The sequence below is a fragment of the Lactuca saligna genome, chromosome 9 (assembly GCF_052625555.1).
Source record: "Lactuca saligna cultivar CGN05327 chromosome 9, ASM5262555v1, whole genome shotgun sequence".
In the NCBI taxonomy this organism is placed as follows: Eukaryota; Viridiplantae; Streptophyta; class Magnoliopsida; order Asterales; family Asteraceae; genus Lactuca; species Lactuca saligna.
The window spans coordinates 24995915-25019291 of record NC_136425.1 but is presented as its reverse complement, the minus strand read 5'-3'; the positions used below and the strand labels follow the sequence as shown (position 1 = coordinate 25019291).

The following is a 23377-nucleotide window of genomic DNA, read 5'->3' as shown; positions in this document are numbered from 1 at the left end:
AAAAATCCAATTTCCATGAAAGCCCAAAGTGATACTATACCGAAATACCCCTTGGCTCCAAAACACAAACGGAACACCCAAATCATCTAAATTTCGTCACCCATACCCAAATGGGAAACGATTCAGGACAGGGCATTACATGTAACTTGTCACTAGGTATTTCGTGACCGTAACTTGTCACTAGGTAACTTGTGACCGTGACCTGTCACTAAGTTCCATAACATGAATACATTCACTGACAACTACTACGTACGAGAAATAAAATCTAGATAATTGTCATGTATCTCAAAGTATGATTTCCAATATTCAATTTGGACTGTATCATACCACTAACATATAATGCATTTTAATACCATTCGCTTATATCCAATATGCTCATTTACACTTATTCACATAATAACATCAACCGTCCCAACAATTGGTATCAACCATATGGCATGCTAAAACTTTTATAATAGAACAAGTAGAAATGCCCTGTAACAATAATCATAATGTACGCTACAATTTTCATATTAAAACTACTGGCCATATCAACTAAATCTAAAATTTGAGAGCATAATCATTTAAGTGATAAAACACTTAATATTAAACATTTATATACAGAAAACCCATTTGCTATGAACTCATAAACATCCACGTGTACGCACCTGTCCAGTTAGTGTAAACTAACTTCTACTTTGGCCTCTTGTCTATGTTGTCTAGCATCTCAACCACATGTCCAAACATGTTTGGACAATATACCAAGGTCCTTAGGACTTGTCCCATTATTAGCAGTTAAACTTAGTAACCATTTGTCACCATGCTAAGTAAACTTCATATCACAACTGCTAAACGACCTAACCTAATAAGCCGTTAGCTCAATCTCATATATCTAAATATTAGGGCCCGCAACCCTGGTTATCCAAATCGAGAGTCATATAACATAATTCACATGTCAACATTACCATTGAGTTCATAATAGCACCATATCATGACTCTAGCAATAACATTGGGTTCTAACAACCCTACATAATAACGCTATGTAAGCATAATAACATACTATCGGGTTCAAGAGAACATTTTATCGTGTTCAACGATCGTACCCTCACTAACCGACCTCACGATCTCTGTCTCTTAGCCATAATTGCCTCTCCCTGACTTTGATCTTAATTCCCATATATTGACGTTAAAACGTGCTTCCGAAGGCTACGACATTGCTTAACGTTCAGTGTTCTCTCGGAAAACTGCATAATAAATGGCGAAAACACACACACACACACACACACACATATATATATATATATATATATATAATCCTTTCAAAACCACGCTGCGACAAACATGTGAATGTGTCGCGGTCGCATGTTGAACTCCGTACATGTAATGTGTCCCACTACTTGCCATGTGTCACTCTCCAGTTGACATGTGTCCTCGTGACTCACTTCATCTCCGCATTGCGACAACCATGTGACCGTGGTGCGTAACACTGAACTTTGATCGTTTGACTTTGACTTTTGTTGACTTTCTCAAAATAGCAACGTACTTTTTTCTCAACTTTGAATGACCATAACTTTCTCATACGGACTTCGTTTTTGACAAACTTTATATCCACGGAAGCGTCTCAAAGCGAACTACAACTTTCTTAATACTACTCCTACATAGAGTAAAGCAATTTTCAATTTTACTGGTCGCTACACTTGTCTTTGATAGAATTTTGACTACATTAAAATATTGATGACACTAAAACCATCAACAATGAACACCATAAGATCCCATACGGACAAATGGCCATCAATCTAACCCGTTCATTACTGAAAAAGAAAAAATTAAAATAAGATTTGTGCCACATACTTTTAACTAAAAACAAGTTCATGTTAGTCGTTAGCGCCACTTGTCAACCGAAAAACAAAGTTATATGGGATCCTATAAGAATAGTTTGGATCCAAGAAATGATGCATTCAATATAACAGTCTTTGCTAAGAGGGAATGACCGGTCATAATGACACATAAAACAAGTTGACTTATATTAATTAATGTCTATAATAGGTAACCACACTTTTAAGTATGACCTTTAAAAGTAACATGTCATAATTTTTTTCCGAGCAAGTTTGCGATTATAAATCAATTAATTAAGTGTCTTAGCATATCAAAAGAATTTTATAGAACTGATTGATGTTGTTATGTGAAAGGGTTACATGTTACATATGTCTATTTAAATATATATATATATATATATATATATATATATATATATATATATATATATATATATATATATATATATATATATATATATATATATTTTTTTTTTTTTTTCTTGAAAAAAGAATCATAATTTGTTTCGGGCTATATGGAATTACTTTTTATGCTATAGTTTTAAGAGAGATTTAGATTCATTTTGAGGTACATGTTGATGAAACCCTAAGTAAAAGAACACAAAACAAGATGTGTTCACGGGCATGAGATAAAGAGACAAAAGAAGTGGTATTGGTATAAATGAGTATGACAGCAATATTAGTTTTTTGTTGGTTTTGTGAACCCATTTAAATCTGGTGCACATGTGACGCCACCCACTAACTCTTATCACTTTCATCTCTAGCTTCACATGCTTCTTGAAAATATATCTTTCCAAAGTTTTCTTTACCAATCAATTAAAATAATATTTTATACAACTTTTGGGTGTTCGATATCAGTTAAATGTTTTATAAAATCATATAGCTAGCATTGCTCGAAATTATTATTCTTAATTAGGTCTTGCTTTTCCAGATTTTTTTTTGAATAAGGTGTTATGTGTTTGTTTGCATAGTATGTGTTTCATGAACAAATGTTCGTTTTGTACAAATACACGAATATTAAAAAGTTATAACTTAATAAATAGTTTTTACACTTGAAGTGTCATAAACCGATATTTCTTTAGTTTGTAATAATAAACATGTATAAACATATAAATTTGAATAAATAATTTTTTGTGTGACTTTTTTCTATTAAATCAATAAAAAATGTATCATTCATGTTTGCTTTTAGTTGATCACATAATTAAGTCAATTAATAAGAAACATCTATCATCTTAGCCGTTATTGATGATTTATTTTAATAAATTTTCATAAAACTGTCATAACCATCACTTACTAGTTACTATATTCTCAAAACAACAAAAATGATATAAGAGAAAACATGGTTAATTAAGTCAATTAATAAGAAACATCTTATATATTCTTGATAAATGTGGCAAACTAACGATTTTGGAAGGCTCTTTACACCTTTTTGTTCTTCTATCTTTTATAGGCGTTTGGATACAGAAATAAATGTTTCTATTTCATATATAATTTGGTGACTCATTTTTGTTGGTATTTGTGGAAGCTACTGTCTATAAGTCTCTCCCTTCAAACACCAAAACACACACACACACCTTGGCTTTAGCAGGGGTTAGAGGGATAATGGCATTGGAAACAAGTGTCGTGATGATATTCATTGGAATGGTGCTTCTTCTACGTATCCCAAACAACCATGTAAGAAACACTATGCTTCTTCTTTCTGTTGCTAAAAAGTATATATGATAAGAATCCGTATATACTTTTTAATGTTATTAACCAGACTTAAACCCACAATCTCATCACCAATATTGAGATGGAAATGACAACTTAAATGTCATGAGCCAAAACCTCTGGATTTGTGCGTTATATTTTATTCTAACTGATTAATAAAATAAAGAATAAGATAGAAAAAAAATTGATTAAATTACTTTATGTATTCTTATTTTTACCAATTTAAAGCAAAAATGTCAAACAAACCTATATAAAACCAGTTTCTTGCATAAAATAGACAAATGTGAAACATTTTCACATAAACAAGCACCAGTGATTAGACTCCTATGAAAAATGTTTTCTTTGATCATTATACTACTAAGATGGTTAAGTGTAATTGTATATACTATGGTTTTATGGTTTAGGCAAAATTAATGTTCTCACCATCTCCGGCACCTCAGCCACAATCACCAGGAAATGTTACCATGGTACATTTTGTTTCCTCGAATTCCACACTTAACATCAAACTAATAAACACTTGTTTTAACATCTTCTTCATCTAATGATCAATTGCAGTATGGGGCAACTCCAGGCAGCCTTCAACCTAGAGGTGTGTATCAAATCTTTTTTCCAATACATACAAAAACCAATAAATTATTTGTTCATATTTGCCCTCGCATATTGAAATTTGAACATGTTAGGACGTGACATCATGAGTTTTGATTCCATATTTTTAATATATTATTATATAACGACACAATGATTATTTTGGGTATGTTTGATTGTGATGTAGAATGTGCACCAAGATGCACGAGTAGGTGCTCAAAAACTGCTTTCAAGAAGCCATGCATGTTCTTTTGCCAGAAGTGTTGTGCCACATGCTTGTGTGTACCTCCAGGGACCTATGGGAACAAACAATTATGTCCATGTTACAATGATTGGAAAACAAAAAGAGGAGGCCCTAAATGCCCTTGATTTATCTTTTTTCTAATTTCTTACCATAAATCCATCGTGTTCTAATATCGATGACATTATGTCATGGTAGTTATTCTTGGGTCTGTTTGGCATAAATAAAGTAGTTTATTGTAATTTAGGGTTTGGTAGACCATAAAAGTAGCTTATCGTAACTCATAAAATAGTTTATAAGCTACATTGAGATAGCTTATTGATAGGCTAGCATATCAATTAAACAGAATGTTGGTATATAGTTAGTTTCCTTTTATTACATTCTTCTTGGTATTAGATTATGTATTGCATTGAGATTTAGAATTACTTTGTTGTTGTCATTTTTATCTTATCTCCTTAAGATTATAAGGGTGGATGAGATCCATTTCGTGCCTCACTTTGATGCCGGAGGTTTGAAAAGGGAAGAGTCGTGTTCCCTCCGAAGCCACTCCCTTCCAACCCACTTCCCCTTTTTCCATATTTGCGTCCAAGCCAACTCGGTTGGTTTGTAGAACCTGCCCAAGAACATTTTTTTTGTACTAGTAGTGGGGATAGTGTTTCCTCCGATGTCGGAGTAACACCTTAGTCAGTGTGGGAAGTCAACCTGAATCCATTCCAACCACCCTAAATAGGCGCTTCATATATGATAACTTTGTTTTTTGAACAACTACCATGTCATATATTCAGAGTTCTAGCAATTTGCTAGAAAAGAATAAGAATAAAATTACAAAGGTTCAAAAGCCAAGCATTCCAATTAACAACGGATTTGGAATCTCGAAACTTTAACCAATAAAACGACTTCAAAAAAATATTATCAAACAATGAACTTTTGCTGATTTGAACCCCATAATAACATCTGAATTGCGAAATCTCCAAATAACCCAACACGCTGTAATTACTATCACTTCTAACTGATCCCTGTTAACACGGCAAATATTTTGATCATCCACCCATGACAACCATTATTTAATGGAGGATGAATTAGGGAATGTCAAACCACACCATTGAGGAACTAATGATCATACCACCCTTTCCTCTCCACAGTTGAAAAAACATGATTGGCAGATTCGCATCCTGTACCACAAATAGGACACCCAATGGATTGCAATTACATACCTTTCTTAATGGATAAAATTGGAAATTTTATCCATTATGGAACTTTTAGGAACCATAAAAATGTGATGTTGGTTATTCTATCCTTTCCATGCAAGAGTTAACATGTCTTAATGGATAAATAAGTTATAGTTTTAGCTTTTGGACATTTTCTAGCCATGAAAAGTCATAAATATGGAAACTTCATGACATAAGTCGATGTTTTGAATCTAAATCTAAGCTCTAGACAAAAGGTCTTAAGGGATAAAGTGCTTAAGGGAATGTTGGTATCATCCAACATATGCTAGCATACATGGGAGTACGTGGAGGTAATCAAACTTTTATTTTTCTATATTTTTTTTTGTTAAATATGTGTACATAGAGGTAATTTTATGATATCGCAAGCGTGATGATACTAGATACTTTTTGCTATCACTAGAAAATGGATAGTGATATAATTTTTTTTTTAAATTTGACAGAAATGTATGAATTTATGTTTTTGCGGATTTTAGGTTCACTAAAATTGAATGTTTGGTATTTTTCTTTTTTCAGTTTTACCCTTTTGTGTATTTTTAGTTCGTTAAAAAGCCTTTATGTTTGATAAAAATGTTTGATGTTATTTTTTTTTTTTTTTCATAAAAGCCTTTAAGTTTGATTTTTTTGGTTCATTAAAACCGTTAATTTTGACATAAATGTTCGATCATACCGAATAAATCTGTAAAAAAATATATATTTTTAAAACTAAGTTTCAAACATTTGACTTTAATGAACCTAACACCCCGTTCCTGAGTTCAATTTAAGAAGAGAAAAGAAAGGAAATGAGTGGAAGTGAGAGGAAAGTAAGAGAATTTTGTGTTCCCGGGTTTCATTAAAGGAGAGAAGTGGAAGGAAATGGAGGGATCACTTTCCCTCCTAACTTTCCTTCCGATTTGGAAGGATTTGGAGAGAAAGAACAAAATGTTTAACTTTCCTTCCATTTCTCTCCAACTCGGGAACACAAAAGACAAATTTCTTTTCCTTTCTCTTCTCTTCTTTTCTCTCCTTACTTTCTTTTCTCTTCTCTTCTTTTCTTTGCTACAACTTTTCTTTGCTACAACTCGGGAACGGGGTGTAAATCTCTACCAGGTTTTCATGCGTCTCACCGAAAAAACAACAGAGTCAAAGGAAACCGTTGTAGCGCAAATTAGCCGTTCAACAATCCCCCTCCTCCCAACCCAAATGGGTTCATGTTAGCAACCGGAGGTTAAACCATTCGCGCAAATCGCTGTTCGCCTGGGAACTTCCTTACCCTCTGCGCCATCACCTCCTTATCTCTTCCGCGGTTCCTCCAACGACTACATGCCCGTTCTTTCTTCATGCCACCAGTAAATACTCGATTACATCTTCTTCACCATCAATCCTTCTATTCATGAACCTAGGGGTTTTCATCTTTCCTCGTTTCGAACCACGAGATACTATGGACCCGCATACGCAGCTAAGGAAATCTCTTCAATCTTGAGGTTTGGATGCGTAAATTATGTTCGCTTGTTTTGCAATTAAATTTACGTTTTCTTCTATTTGATTGTTGATTTGTAGATTCACATCACTCGTGTCTAGGGTTTACCAAGATTTTAATTTTGGTATTACCACAAAATAATGCGAGTTATTTGTTGGGTTTATTTTTAGTCTTTGACGAACTTTCAACTACCACGAGCAGAAGATGAGTTTGATTATTATGCCAATAGTAGTAATACTTGGTGTATCCATTGGAAGGACTATTATACCTAGTATTGAAGTTAATGATTTGGTAATCAACAAGTGGGGAAGCAGACCATAGTAATGGAATGATGTCTGAAAAGAAAAGGAGACGAAATAAATATAACGTGTATAGTAGTGATGAAGACCACGATTCAGAGCCATGCCTAGCTAGCATTAGCATGTCTATAACTACAAGAGAAGAGATACAAGGCACAAAATAATACAAGAGTTTGACAAGTCCTGGTTTTGCGTTTAATGGTATGTCAGATTAGGCATGAAGAGCAGTCTAGGATCAAATACAGGATTGAAATAGCCTTGCCTACAGGGAAAAGCATGTTGCTTATATTGATAGCGAAATGTAAGCATGTTGCTATTCTGACTTACATATTCTAGTATCAATGTGTTGCTAAAATGGGTAGAAAATAAAGTACATTGCCTATATATTGGTAAAAGAAAAGGTAAGTTACGTTGCTATTATCAGTAAATTGCCTTTCGGTTTACTGAGATGGCACACAACATATACATTGTTAGCTATTAGATGTCCTGTTAATGCGATTAGTTGTTTCCATGATTCCATTTAACAAACAAGTATATTGATAGAGAATGTCTTTTGTATGAATGAATTATTCTCAAATAAAGATGAGGGAATATTACAATTTTAATTTGCTTTCCATGCAATCCAAGAATAGAATAAGAAACAACTTTGTATTGGAAAATCAAAGCAAAGATTTTGTAAATAAAGGTTAGTTCTTTGCGTGTAATCAAACAAATTCTTTTTCGTTGTCTTTTAATGGTCAATTTCTTTCCCATCTTACTGTCAAAATATAAGTTCCTTTGCAACTTTTATATTCAGTTCGTCGTTTGTGCGATACAAGAGGTATGTCACTTTTTATTTCATTTTTCAGGTTAACAAATATATTTTGTTTGGATAATTGACAAAGATAGTGTGCTTATTAGAAATCAAAATGTACATCAAGAGAATGTTTGGCTAAAAACATAAATGTTGACAACTTTTTTGTGAATTTGTCATGACATCTTTGTTGGAGTATTATGAATCCAAAGATTAATAAACCGTTTAGAATAAAATATAGATTGTTATAGAGTTATTTTGTATATTACTAGGACACATATTGCGATATTTAATTATGGATTTTATAAAAGTTTACAAAGACTGAATTTACTAAGAAAAAAAAAATGGTTTGATTATGTATTTGATGATTTGTGATTTATGAATGCTTTATTTTAAGTTTACATATGTTGGATCTAATATGAGTATTTTTATTTTTGTTACAATGGTGTAAAGCTTCATGTTTATATATATATATATATATATATATATATATATATATATATATATATATATATATGTTTCTTTGTGGTAGCTAGTGATATCATTGACATAGCTACCTACAATGGAGGAGCTTTTGCACTTCACTCATGAGCATATGCTCAGCCTTGTTCGTTTGCAACCTGCTAGCCATGATAATGAAAACTCTGATGATGATGATGAAGAAGAGAAAGAAGAAGGTGAGGAGGAGGATTTTGTGGCTGAAGAGAAACATGTTGGACAGTGCAAAATGTGTAAGGAAGGGATCTACTCATTCCATATGAGTTACTACAAGTGTAAGGATTGTCATGATGACTACTTGTTGCACCAATTTTGTGCAGAAATGCCAAAAACCCTACAAAACCACCCATCACATGATCCCCATCCCTACCATAATCTTACCTTGTCTAAAGGATTCTTTTGGACACATGATCCAAAATTAATAGAATGGACATGCAGTGTCTGCAATCTTATGCAAAAGGAATTATTCCATTACACGTGTGACATTTGCAAAATCAATATGGACATAATATGTGCTACTATGTCTCAACAAAAGATGGACCACCCAAGCCACCCTCACCAACTGCAACGTATGGCCAAGGAGTTGGTATCACGTTGCAGTGCTTGTGGCGAAAAACATCAAGGGACCTTCTACCACTGCACCACTTGTTCTTGGTACTCCATCCACTTAGATTGTGCTTTGTTGCCTGCAAAGTTACTCATCCAACAACATACTGATGCCACTTTCACTCATTCTCATCCACTTACCCTTGCCTATTCCTTTCCTGTAATTGATATAGTAGCTAAGTACTATCCTACATGCAGAGTTTGTAAGAAGTACTTCGATAGTTACTTTTGGCTTTACAAATGCGATAAATGTCAATACTATGCCCATATTAATTGTGCGACTTCAATGAGAGAGCCATTTATGTCAATCTTCTTACATCCAGGTAATCTTATATATAACTTGTTTATTCTTCTCTTTATTTTGTTTTACTTTATAATTTGGTTTGTTATTTTTCAATGACTGCCATTTATCTTATCAGGTGGTGGCAAGACTTACAAAAATTTCAAAGACGACGATTATCCTAATCTTCTCCATTGTCCCTTTCCGGATGAAAGTTACAACCTTCTCAGACACTATTTTTTAAATAATAAGAAAGAGTTTATTACTATGATTAAAGAAGAAGAGCATGGCGGAGAAATGCTCAACCATTTTAGCCATAAACACCCACTGATTCTTTTAGACACACACACACAACAAACATCAGTACTAATTGTTCTTCACAGCCCCATGAAGAAAGTTCAAGTATTATGTGACGGATGTTTGAAACCAATTACGGAAATGCCATTTTACAAGTGTTCTGAAATAAGTAGTTGTGGTTTTGTTCTTCATGAGTGGTGTGCCAGGCTACCTTCCAAAATACATGACCACCCGGGCCATCCACAGCATGCACTTGTTCTCATGTCAAACAACCCTCGTCAATTATTGGGTTTATTTTACTGTGACATTTGTCTTTTATTTTGTAATGGTTTTGCATATGGATGCACTGCATGTAAGTATTATGTGGATATCAATTGTGCATTCCTACCTAAAGAAATCACACATGAAGCTCACCCAGGCCATCTCCTCTCAAGAATCAATGCTTCTCCAGCTGATTTATCAAAAATATATTGCAATTCATGTAAGTGTTACCTGAAAAATTGCAATATCGCTTTCCATTGCCCCTCCTGTGATTTCTACTTGGATACGGAGTGTGCTTTCTTGTTGCCTGGAGTGATGAGGCACCAGTTCGATAAGCATCCATTGAGCCTAAGATACAATCCAGTTGAGAACCACCCCAGCGACTACTTCTGTGAAATTTGTGAGGACATATTTGACCCTAACAAGTGGTTCTATCATTGTAGTTGTTGTGCCCAGTCTATGCATCCTGCTTGTGCACCCTTAATCCTTGGGTGTGAGCAACATGTATATGAAAAAAAGTATAGAAGACGCGTCTTTCGTTATCTCAATGTCAAGTTTGGAGGAACAGTTGAGATCAAAAGACTTCACCCACATCGGCTATCCTTTCTTCAAGGGATTCAGTCCCATGGTCTGTGCAAAAAGTGCACCAAAGAATTACAGTACGATATGATCTTCAAGTGCTTGGAGTGCGAGTATTCAGTTCATTGGAATTGTCTTTAATTTAATTATTTGGCAATTGATCAAGTTTAGTCCTTGATGCTTGGTCTTACTAAACACGTGTACCTTTATTATTTGTATCTTTAAATCATTCATTTAACTAGGTTATACCACGGTTGATATTTTTATAGTTATTATAAAGACAAAAACAAAATATATCAACAAAAAATATAGCATAATATTTATTGTAAGAAAACATTAAATAATGTGAAAAGTAAAATAATAGTTGAACATATATTTTGAAATATTTCTTTGTATATTACATTGGAAGTTTTTTTTAGTCGAATTATCCTATTTATCTAAAATTAACAACTTCAATCTTTTTCTACTTTATACTTTGGATAAAGCAATGACATAATTGCCCGTGTGTGATCAATGTTCTTGCAAAAACAAACATATATTTAACAATGATTGGGATTAACTTTCATTTATAGTCATAACAAAACAAACAGCTAAGAAATATTGTATTCTTTTGAATTTGAATGAAAACTTTGTGTCTGAAAGTGTTAAAGACAATCCTGAAATAAAACAACAATGTTTGATATTTCTTGCCGTTAGGACTACTGTTTCAATACACATGTTTTGAAAATGTATAATATATGAATTTTGAGGTATCAATGGATATTTTTGGAATTTTATTTTATCCAAATATAATTTTTGAATTTTTCTCCTCTCATTAGCATTAATGAAGTTTTATGAATATGCAAAACAGTAGTATTTAATAAAAAAAATTAAAATTAAAATATCTTATATTATAATGAATCATCTTTTTATTATAAAAATGAAAGAATATGCAATAGAATATCATACTAATGAGATTTTGTTAATTTATTTAAGTTTGGTATTTTTTGGTAATCATGTTTAATTTTTTTTTTATCTAAGTTGTGTAAACATCTGTAATGTTTTTTAATTGGTTCGTAAGTCAATTTGTTTACCACTACCATTAAAAGATACTTGTATAGCCTATTGTGTAGATCACATAAATGTTTATATTTATTTATGTAAAAAATATATTATATGAATGTACTTTGTATTGATAACTATCAATTAATTTATTATTATTTGTAAGTAATTAGTTATTTAAAATTTGAATTGTTGTTGGTCATATCACAAGTGATGAATCATAGCAATGTTTTAAACAAAATTTTATATTAAGAAGGATTTTTTTGTTAAATAAATATTAAAAACATATTTGTGGTTCACATAAAATTAATATGATCTTACCTAACCACGAAATGTTATTTTAGTAGTCTATTTATAAAAACCATCCAAATTATACTTGCTAAATACAGACTAAAAACTTAGTTATGGTTGAACTTAAAATAATTTATTCTAAATTAACATATAGGAAAAAGCATTGTTAAGGTGACTTCGCTAGAAACAACTACATTCCTATTGCTTAAAAATCAATAAAAGAGAGGGAATAAAATAATATAACCTAAAAATTACAGGGACTAAACTGTATGTTAGATTTAGGAATTTCATTCATAGAGTGATATTGAAATCTACACCTTTCAGGTGAGAAATTAAGACGAAGAAATCATGCCGGCAATGAGATCGAACTCCCTTCAAAGAGTTACGAAGCAAAAATGGCGCATAGGCTTCCCTTGTGATCTGATTTTGCAACTTATTGGCGGTAATGTTGGATATTCAAGAATGAAGTGTCGACGACGACTAAGAATAGGTAAATAAATAAGGTTTTCTCTGGAGAAGATGAAAAGCTTATGGACTCAAGAGCTTCAAGATTATGCTTTGACATAAATCAATTTTTAATTAGGATCTTGTGAGTAATTTCGGAAAAAATGAATTTTTTATGTACTTAAGGGGTTTGGTACATACTTTAGGTAAAAATCGGGGTTTACATATAATAAATGGGTGTTTGTTTAATTTTGGAAATCATGAACAAACTCAAAGTGCATTGCTATTTCCTACATCTAACATTCAAAGTGAAGATGGCAGCCATATATGCAGAAAGGACAGGTTGCAAGATTGTTTCAGCTTAAAAAGATAAAGCCAAAGCATAATCATGTAGATAGGTAAATAAAAAATAATGAAGCTCAACAGTATTTTCAATAGTTTAGCGGCTACTACCATGTGATATTGAAGTTCTTTTTGTGTAGTTCTGTGACAGAGTTCATTAAGAATGTGAAAGATCAGACATTATTTTAGTCAACATATAATGAGGGAATTTTAGTATAATTAATAAAACAAAAGAAGAATGGAATGGAATTCCTTTCTTCAATACCTTACGCTATAGTGAAATCCATAGCAATTTGAAATCTATCGATTTTAAAAATGATGTGTCTTTCTAGGAATTGGTTTCGTTAGAGTAGTAAGTACGTTGATACAAAACCAGTTGATTCAATAAAAACAAAGTAAGATGATATAAGTAATATTTTTTTGTAGCATAATGATATCATATAAAAAATCACTTCAAAACAAAGTAGGATGCCATATTATGACAAATGCAAAAAAAAAAGGACATAAGGACATGCTTAAAAAAAAGTTAAAGGAAAAAAAATCATAATTTATCATGCGTGATAATTGTTTTCAAAAGCAAAGTAGAATGTTTATTTGCCTTTTGAACAATTCTCTTTATCATCTATAAAAGTATGCAATTGCAAGAAAAAAGTAAGATGGTTAATGGTGATTGAATATGAACTAACGTGATTTCTATTTACTCTGTATTACAGAATTGTTGAACTCGCTGTGATGAAGATGATAAAGAAAATTAGCGGGGTATTCTTGGTAAAGGAAGGGGTTGGCGTATATAGGTATAAGAATTAAACTGAAGATCAGATAATTAAGGTAAATACCAGAATGTATCCCTTAATTAGTGGAATTCATTAAAATCAATAGCTGGTTTTTAGGGATATCATATATGCATTATCTATATTAAAATGCATGTAAATCGTATTGATGTTGATTTTTGGAAGTTTATTAAGCATACACGTGGCAGGTAAAGAATGCGACACATGGCAGGTTTAGATTAAAGTTATTTATTTATTAGAAAGGGAGATTAGTTTTCATTTATGTCTTTAATTTTACGATTTGGTGTCCATCATTTGCTTTGTGAACAAGTTTATATTCTCTTGTAAAAAAATAGTAAAATACTCAATTCCATTTGTTGGAAACTACTGACGGTATAAGATGGAAGACACTTCTAAGCTTTATTATTTGGATCCACAGGTGTTGTTTTCAAAAAGATTAGTTTTGCCATCCAAAAAGGACTAGCGGCGCAGCTTGTTGCCCGTTTGCATTCCATCGATATATATTGAACTATATTTTGCTTATTGGGTTAAAAAATAAAAAATGAACAATTTAACAAATGGTTCTCTAGAGGCATAGAAAACCATGCAAAATAACGTGGAACTCTCAACGAGCACCAACTAAGCAGATTGTATGCCATTTTAAAGTCTTTCATGCTGAGACGTGTTAAAAAGGATGTGGTTTCTGAGTTAACCGGGAAGACTGAAATTACAGTTCATTGTAAGTTGAGTTCAAGGCAACATCACAAATTTCACAGAATGATGATATTATATCCAAGAATCTTGGAAGTGAAAAAGTAAGAGCAATCACAAGAATGCTACTATTTCCATCAAAATATGTTAGCAAGAGACTTCAATTTGAGAGTTTGGTCTTCCCACATCATGATCGGATCCGGATTGATTGAATCCAATGTAAGTTGACTCCTTCATTTAGATTTATGTTTCATTCCTAAAACAAGGGCATGTGACATCCCCAAAATCACGGCCAAAAAAAGACCGATTTTCATTTATGCTTTTTAAAATAATTTCAGAGTAAATCCTTTTGATTTGAAAGAGTTGCGGAATTTGTTCCCAAAAACAAAACATGATAAAACAATGCTTACCAAAGCATTTCATAAAAGAAATGTATTTTCGTTATATAATTCAAAACTCGGGGTGTCATGTTCCGATACAGACCAATAAGCATAAACGATAACATTACAAGTCATTCAACAAATATATACATATGCAGACTTGTAAACAAAACAACTTGATGGTTCATCCATCTTACGCCCTTGCGCCACTTCCTGTAATACAAATAAAACTGAGTGGGTTAGGCTTGGGAGCCTGGTGAGCATATAGGGTATTCAACCCACAATAAATAAATTATATTTAATTTCACCAACCAATCACTATCCCGATTACCCATTCCCGTTATCCTCACTTTACGTCCCTAAAACAACATCTATCTCAAGGGACCTAATCTAGGATTTTCATCGGGACGGACATTACTGCTAAGGGGTTTCCTCAACAATAGATATCCTAAAGGCAACCATGAGGGGGATAGAGTACACCGGTAAACACATCGTTCACAACACCTACAGGTTATGAACCTGCTAGCGTTCCACGAGACTGTCTAGAAGGAGTCTGTGATCGTTATCCATACTCTGCTGAATAACTAGGTCAACATTAACAACATAGAGGCCTCTCATCTGTTTATTACACACCAACTATCTACCCATGTTCTACCCAACATATTAGTAGATAAAAATATATATTTATATACATAGTTTAAAACCTGTATAGCATTTTCATCCAATACATATTTCACATAACAGATGAGGCATACCCACATAACATGTATTTCATAGAAAACAAATCAGATCTATGAGATTGAAGAGAGTGAATATACATTCACGCACATAACAACAAAATTATACACATAACACGTATTTCGTATAAAATACTTCATAATTATGCGTTAGAAGAAATTAACTACACACTCACTTGATCAGAAGATGATCGGACAACACTACGGCTTGTAGAAGTAGTAATCCTCAGCAGATCTGGAAAATCTCTACAAAAATCGAACTTCTCGTGGGCAGAGCTTCGGCTCGGAAACCGCACTTCTTGGGATCTTCGGGATCTCGAGACTTGCTTCGGGACTCGGGAATATTACCGGGGCTTCGGGGGTTAAAATGCAGAGCTTCGGCACAAAATGGAGGAGAAATGAGCAATTAAGCCCGGACCCCTCGCATCCTATATATAGGAGGCTGAGGCCTCGCAGTACGGTACGCGGGGCGTACTGCCTCCGAAACGTCACTGCATGCGTCATCCGAAGTCCTCGAGTGCGAGTGTCGACATTCTTCGCTGTACGCGGGGCGTACCTCGGATGAGTCCGGTGACTCGCCTCCGGATAATACCAAGAATTAATAATTAAATTTAATTATTAATTATTTAATAAACTTCGAAAATTCATACGAACTCCGTTTTCGACGTTCTTTATATCCACGCGAAGGTGAGACTACGCTCTACAACTTTCGTTTAGACTCCGTCGGCTAATTTTGACTTTATTTTTATTATTTATTTTTAATAGGCTGGGACAGAAAATTTCGTTATAAATTCATAACTTCTTCGTTTGGCGTCCGTTCTCGCCTTACTTTTTATCGCTTTGATCCTAACAACGAGATCTTCGATTCTAGTTTAGATCACTAAGGCTAAATATCACTCTAACATAAATTTCACTTTTTACGTTATTCAGCGTTGTCGGTTCCGTCGCGAAACTTCAACAGGTCATAACTTTTTCGTTATAACTCGGATTTCGGCATTCTTGATATCTTCGGAAACCTTGTTTCAACTACTACAACATTATCTAAAGATATCAAGTTTATTTTATACTTAAATTTTGACGCTTATTTTTATTCTTAATTAATCAAACCACATAATTAAGCGGTTAAGCACAAAACACATAATACTCAAATAATACACTTCTATTATTTCAAAACGGGTTACAAAGGTTAACCTAGACTATTATATCATCATTAATTACAGGTCCAGAAACACAGGCGTTATAGGGCACCACCTGTAAGTTGTGTTATTGGATCTTATATACACATGTGCTTAAAAATAAAAATGTGTTATGATACTGTTTGCATTTTGTTACTTAGGTTAATGTAAAGTGGTGGGATAGAGATTTTAGTTACAGAAAGGTTTGAGGAATTGCATGAAGTTTGGAGTAAGAGGTTGTTAGTTGGGTTTGCACGCACCTCTGATTGTAATGGTTCAAGAACATCAGGTGTCCCAACTACTCACCATTTGATACAGGAAATTGAGAAACATGCTCACAAGATCTTCGGGTCATGTCCAACAATGCAGTGTCAAAGATATTACTGATAATTTCATGCTTTAGATTAATCAGCAAAATGTCTTTGCTATCACAGTCTTTTTTTGTCAATAATTGTACATAATTTATTAAGCTGATTTATAGGCTGGAAATCGGTAACTTAGGCTAATAATTAGCTTGTATATTCAGTATATATTGAGGATTCTTCTGAATGAGAAAACACATCTTTTTCCGAAAAACAGGTCTCGAAATTGTCATGGTATTAGAGCCACAATTCTGATTAGCATCTAGTCTTGCTTTTCTCACTTGATCTGTGTGATGTAGATGTACCTTTCAATTGATAAAAGTGGTTTTTTCATGGAATGGAGTTCGAGGTGTAGCAATATCTTCAAAACAGGCATCACTTTCTTCATTTATCCTTATACCCTTTTTCTTTTGTCTATCTTTTTGAGCCTGCATGCATGCAGTTGAGTAAGTGGGAAAGAAAGTAAGATGCTATTATAAAAAAACAAATAAAAAGGAAAGTAGGTTGCTATTAGCGTACCTGTGTGGGAATTTGTTTTAGTTGTTCTTGTGCATCATCATAATTACAATCATCGATGAGCAAAGAAACAACATCTTTAGGGGCTAAGAGGTTGCCTTGTACATGACCACCAGTCATGACAAGTTGTTGGACAGTACTTTTCTAGCTAGCTCTCTGTAAAATCTTTTCTTAAACATTCTCTTTACATATTAAGCTATACACCATCACCTACATATCATAGAAAAACAAATTATATATATATATATATATATATATATATATATATACGTCCCTGTAAGTTATGACTTTTGTTCTTCAACAGTCTGTCTGTCTTGGGTAAAATTGATGGGTTTTGGTCATAAGACATCCTATGTTCTCATACAAACCCTAAAGCTTGGATCTAGGTTTCTCTATTGTACATGCTTTGAATCCAAGACTATAAACCCTAATTCTAGCATGCATGTAATCATATTAATATGTAATTAGGTTTAAGAACATACCTTGATTGTTATATAGCAATAACAATCACAACCCCACCTTGGATTGACTTTGGAATGCTTAGAGTCACAAGTGTCACTCCTCTAATGGCTTACAAACACCATAAGCAAATGGAGAAGGTATAAAGAGAGAGGTGAGAGGTTAGAATTCGTATCTAGGACCTCTTGGGAAGGGATACACGAATTCATGACCCTAGGGGTGTTTATATAGGTGTAGAGATAGGGTTTCAGTCATTATCCTTATCTAGTTGATTATCCATTAAGCAACCAATAAGATAATCCTTGAATCCTTATCATACTCGAATTCTAAGGCTTTCCAACCTTAAATTCGTCCACCATATAAATAAGATAATCCTTACCTTATTTTGTAACTATCACATAATTACAAATCAGCCCCTCTAGTTTAATTAATTACATTTGATCACAAAACTAATTCTTAATTAATTATTGACCAATATTAATTAAACAAATATGATTTCTCCTTTAATATATTATTCTTATAACATATTAATAAATCATATTATCCTCTCTCTCTTTATTCATTTCTCCAATCAAGTTGCTTTGGTGAAGGCAACCCAAAAGGACCATGCACCATCGGGTCAAGTGCATACCAAAATAGTTATGGACTTAGACACTAATCCAACAAAAATCTGTGTGGTAAAAGTAACAAACATATTTATTTTGACCCAAGCGATTAGCCCTATCCATTGCTTGTAAATCCAAAGTAGGGTTCCAATCACTTTCATAAAAAATTACTATGTCAGAAGTAGTTAAATTTATTCCAACCCCACCAGCTCTTGTACTCAACAAGAATACAAATATATCATTCCTGTGACTCATTACAACAAAAATCTAAATTTTAATGGGGAATAATTATAAATAGTTGAGGAATTGACGGTATTCCTCACCGCTGCTGGAAGTCTTTGACCATGTCCTGGCGGTCCATTATTGTGGATGACCTATCAAGCCTTAAATGTTTATACTTCCTATGGTTCATATAATCCTGCATCAAATCATATTTTCCATTCAATCTCACATGTCATTTACGTAAACAATGAGATAAAATTTGAAAATGTAGGTCGTACCTCAATGATATTCAACATCTTGGTCATCTGTGCAAACAAAAGAACATGATCATTTCTTGCACGTAAGCGCTTCAACAATATGTCTATGTTTGAAGCTTTCCTGAATCCTAAAGGACAAGTAAGTCATCATTTAAAAAATCACCCAAATTGCATATAACAGTTTTTGATAGATATTCGTACAGTCAACATTTTTGCAGGAAAACTCTACATGACAATTTAGAGACTTGTTTTTGGAAAAAAGACATGTTTTCTCATTTAGAAGAATCTTAAGTATATATACTGAATATACAAGCTAATTATCAGCCTAAATTTTAGATTTCTAGCCTATAAATCAGCTTACTAAATTATGTACAATTACTGACAATAAAAGATTGTGATAGCAAAGATATTTTGCTGATTAATCTAAAACATGAAATATGTAGTAATATCTTTGACATCCCCCCTCAAATTGATGCTGGTAAATTGACTAGCATCAATTTACTAACAAGAAAATTATGTTGTTGTCTTGCCAAAGATCTGGTGAAGATATTTGCCATCTCCATAGTGGTTGAGACGTGTGGAAGGCTGATTATTCGATGATCATATTTCTCTCTAATGAAGTGGCAATCAACTTCGATGTGTAACGTCCCAAAAATAAGAACCAAAATTTTATTTTTAATTTAAATAAAACGGTACTTCAAAACATTGTTATACAATCCAAATAGACCAAAGTAAGTCACTACATCATATCATATCAAAGTAAATCACAAAATGCAGAAAAATGTGGCGTGTGCTCTGCAATCATCCCAGGCTCTTCCCTTTTGATCCTGAAATACCTGAAACATAAACTAAAAACCGTAAGCCCAAATATTAGTGAGTTCCCCAAAATACCATATATCATACATAAATAAACACATACCGGGCCCCATCCGACATTGAGTTCCACCTGGTCTCGAGCCCGCCCGACATCGAACCCCGCTCGGATTACCGATCTGTCATTCATTAGGCCCCATCCGACATCGGGCCCCGCCTGGTACACATAATAAAAATATAACATATAATCATGCTAACACATGCGATAATCACAAAACGATAGTATACAATACAGTCATTGGGCCTCGCTCGACATCGAGTCTCGCTTGGTATACATACTGTAACATCCCAAAAAACGTGACCAAAAATTTCATTTTTAATTTAATAATAAAACCACAAGTGTCGACCACTCATTCAAAACATATCACATTAGAGTATCATGTCTAAAACATTATTTTGTTTTATCAGAGTATAACATCCCAGGCTAAACAAACAATGGTGTGTGTCATGCAATCACCCCGAGCTCCTCCCTCCGCTACCGGAAGTACCTAAAACAAAAACTGAAAACCGTAAGCATGAAGCTTAGTGAGTTCCCTAACCTACCACATACCATACATAATTACATACTACAAGCACTGGGCCTCGCCCGCTACATCGGGCCCCACCCAGCTCCGGATGAGTCCGGCATCAGGCCTCGCCTGATCCAGGCCCCGTCTGGCTTCGAGCCCCGCTCAGTATACATATCTGTTTCTCTTAGGCCCCGCCTGTCTCTGGGCCTCGCCTGCTAAACACATACAAACATATAACATAACATATAACACATAAGCTGAACACACTATACTTTATTCCTGTACTAAGGCCTCGCCTATCTTGGGCCCCATTCCTGTCCTGCTACTGGTGAGTCATGGAACCCCATCCATGCTCCTGCTGATAGTGCAATTGACCAAGTCTGCACACTTCCTTCCTATCAAAGAAACTGACAAGATGGAGAAACCTACAAGAACTTACATTAGGGAGATTGTAAGACTGAACGGTGTTCCCTTATCTATTATCTCAGACAGAGATAGTAGATTCACTTCAAGGTTCTGGCAGTCGTTACAAAGTTCCCTAGGAACTAGGCTGGACATGAGTACGACCTACCATCCATAGACCGACGGGAAAAGTGAGAGGACCATCCAAACACTAGAAGATATGTTGAGAGCCTGTGTGATTGACTTTGGAAAGGCATGGGATACTCATTTACCCCTTGTCGAGTTTTCCTACAATAACAGTTATCACACGAGCATAAAGGCTGCTCCATTCGAAGCCCTCTATGGCCGAAAGTGCAGATCCCCTATGTGCTAGGCTGAAGTGGGGATACCCAATTAGCTAGGGGGCAAGTTTCTGACAGTACTTCACCGGCCCGGAAATCATTCGGGAAACGACAGAGAGGATAGTTCAGATCCGTGAACGATTGAAAGCCTCTAGAGACCGAGTCCTTCTCAAAGTCTCACCTTGGAAGGGCTTAATACGCTTCGGTAAGCGTGGGAAGCTTAATCCGAGATATATAGGGCCTTTCGAGATTCTCTCAAGAATCGGACCTGTAGCATACAAACTCAATCTACCCGACGAACTTCGTAACGTACATTCTACATTACACGTCTCTAACTTGAAAAATGTATGTCCGACGAGACTCTTGTAATCCCACTCGACGAGATTGAGATCAACGAGAGCCTCAACTTCGTGGAAGAACCAGTAGAGGTCATGGACCGAGAAGTCAAGCAGATGAAGCAAAGCCATATCCCGATTGTGAAGGTTTGCTGGAATGCCAAGCGAGGACCGGAATTCACTTGGGAGCATGAGGACCAGATGAAACTGAAATATCCTCATCTTTTCGCTTAGTTATTTTGTAACATCTTATCTCCTTAAATTCTAATTTCAGGACGAAATTCCTTCTAATGGGGGGATGATGTGACAATCCGAAATTTCCATTCTGTACGAACATTATCAAGTCAATAGAAGTTAGAACAGTCGCAGTAAATTTTTAGACTTTTCCGTATAAGTTTAAGTATTTCAGGGTTTAAACTTAAAGAGATATCATGATAGAGAATGCACTAGGGTTTCGTGCAACTCTGTTATTTCAGAACTCTATGATATTAGAGTTCATTTCTTGAATAAAAATATTCTCTGCCAAAAATCCCAGGACTATATATATGATTCTTAACCAAATTATTTCATTAGTTACATTTCCAACTAGAGAAAAGTCATTTCTCTCTCACGGATCTTCGGGCTTTCATCCCAAATCATGAGTACCTCTCTCTAGTTGTATTATATGGCTTATAATGTGTTTGATAACAAAGATTTCATAGCAAAAATGCAAGATTCGAGAGTTTACCGCCCAAGAACACCTTGGGGAGTAAACTCTTTTATAAGGGTAAAGTGATGCCTAGACCTTCCCCTGTGATATATAACTACCTTAAGCTTGTATGAAGGTGTATTTAAGACTAGAAATCAACCATAAACACCAAGATTTAGGTTTTCACGGCCCAATAAGTTCTTGGACCGTGAACTCCAAACTCAAAGGCCAAAGAGTGCCTTAATCACTCCTAAAGCCTTGGACAATAGCCTCGAATTAGTCCTAGTTAATTTAGGGACCTTAAATCATCAAATGTCCATCCCAAAGAGAGATTACGATCGTAATCTCTTATGGTTTTGGTCTTTGGGCCGTGAACATCAAAGGGGGGGGGGGGGGTACCAAAGTGTGCCTAAGGCCTTCATTAGCCTTAGATAATTGGCCAGAACCTATCCTAGATGAGCATGGGACTTGAAAACATAAAAATACCCCTTTCCAAATGAGTTTACGATAGTAAACTCTAAAATCATCCAAGGATTAAACCACCAAGTAGAATTGCTTCTAGGAATCATGTAACACTTCAAAACACAAAATTACATTAAGCTTAGGAGCTTACGGCCGTAAACTCAAGGGTTTACGACCGTAAATTCCTTGTGTGAGGTTCATTGAAGAGTAAACTCGTGTATAGGGTCATTTGGAACCCTAAACCCCTTTAGCCTTGTCCCACAACAACTTAAATGCAACACTTAGGACTTATAGCACTTATACAAAGTGTTTTCATGTTCTAGAGTGTTCCAACTTAATTTATTAGTTATATTTTGGCTAATTAGTTATATATATATATATATATATATATATATATATATATATATATATATATATATATTCATTATATGATAACTAGGCTCGTACGTGTGTACAAGTCTTAATTTATTAGTTATATTTTGGCTAATTAGTTATATATATATATATATATATATATATATATATATATATATTATATGATAACTAGGCTCGTACGTGTGTACAAGTCTTCATTTGCCACCTAGCACCATATCCGATATTTCAATCCAATCCACTCACTACAGGTGAGTTTATACCCCTTTAACTAACCTTTGAAATACTTTTAAATGTTTTAAATGCTTTATGGGGGGGATACAAGTTGAATACTTATAGTTATTACATCAATCACATGTGATTAATAACTACAAAACCAATGATTTTACTACTATTCAAACTGTTTTTCAAAGTTGTTTTACTTCAAACTATTTT

At 34.1% G+C, this 23377-nt stretch overlaps 2 protein-coding genes across 5 annotated transcripts; both read left to right on the top strand.

Annotated features, from left to right (window-relative positions):
- Positions 1 to 3276: 3276 nt before the first annotated feature.
- Positions 3277 to 4745, top strand: LOC145018589 (Gibberellin-regulated family protein). Its single transcript, XM_078976468.1, has 4 exons — positions 3277 to 3488; positions 3929 to 3991; positions 4080 to 4113; positions 4297 to 4745. Exons 1-4 carry the CDS (start codon positions 3417 to 3419, stop codon positions 4476 to 4478), a joined length of 351 nt encoding a protein of 116 aa, XP_078832594.1. The 5' UTR covers positions 3277 to 3416; the 3' UTR covers positions 4479 to 4745.
- A 1865-nt stretch (positions 4746 to 6610) lies between these two features.
- On the top strand, positions 6611 to 10894 carry LOC145014931 (uncharacterized). Of its 4 annotated transcripts, none has more exons than XM_078973378.1 (4): positions 6611 to 7039; positions 7206 to 8154; positions 8660 to 9554; positions 9651 to 10894. In XM_078973378.1, exons 3-4 carry the CDS (start codon positions 8690 to 8692, stop codon positions 10787 to 10789), a joined length of 2004 nt encoding a protein of 667 aa, XP_078829504.1. In that variant the 5' UTR covers positions 6611 to 7039; positions 7206 to 8154; positions 8660 to 8689; the 3' UTR covers positions 10790 to 10894. The 4 variants fall into 4 exon arrangements, with proteins under 4 accessions (XP_078829504.1, XP_078829501.1, XP_078829502.1 ...); XM_078973375.1 differs by having other exon boundaries at positions 7116 to 8154; XM_078973376.1 differs by having other exon boundaries at positions 6612 to 7039; positions 7116 to 7635; positions 8664 to 9554.
- The last annotated feature ends 12483 nt before the right edge of the window (positions 10895 to 23377 follow it).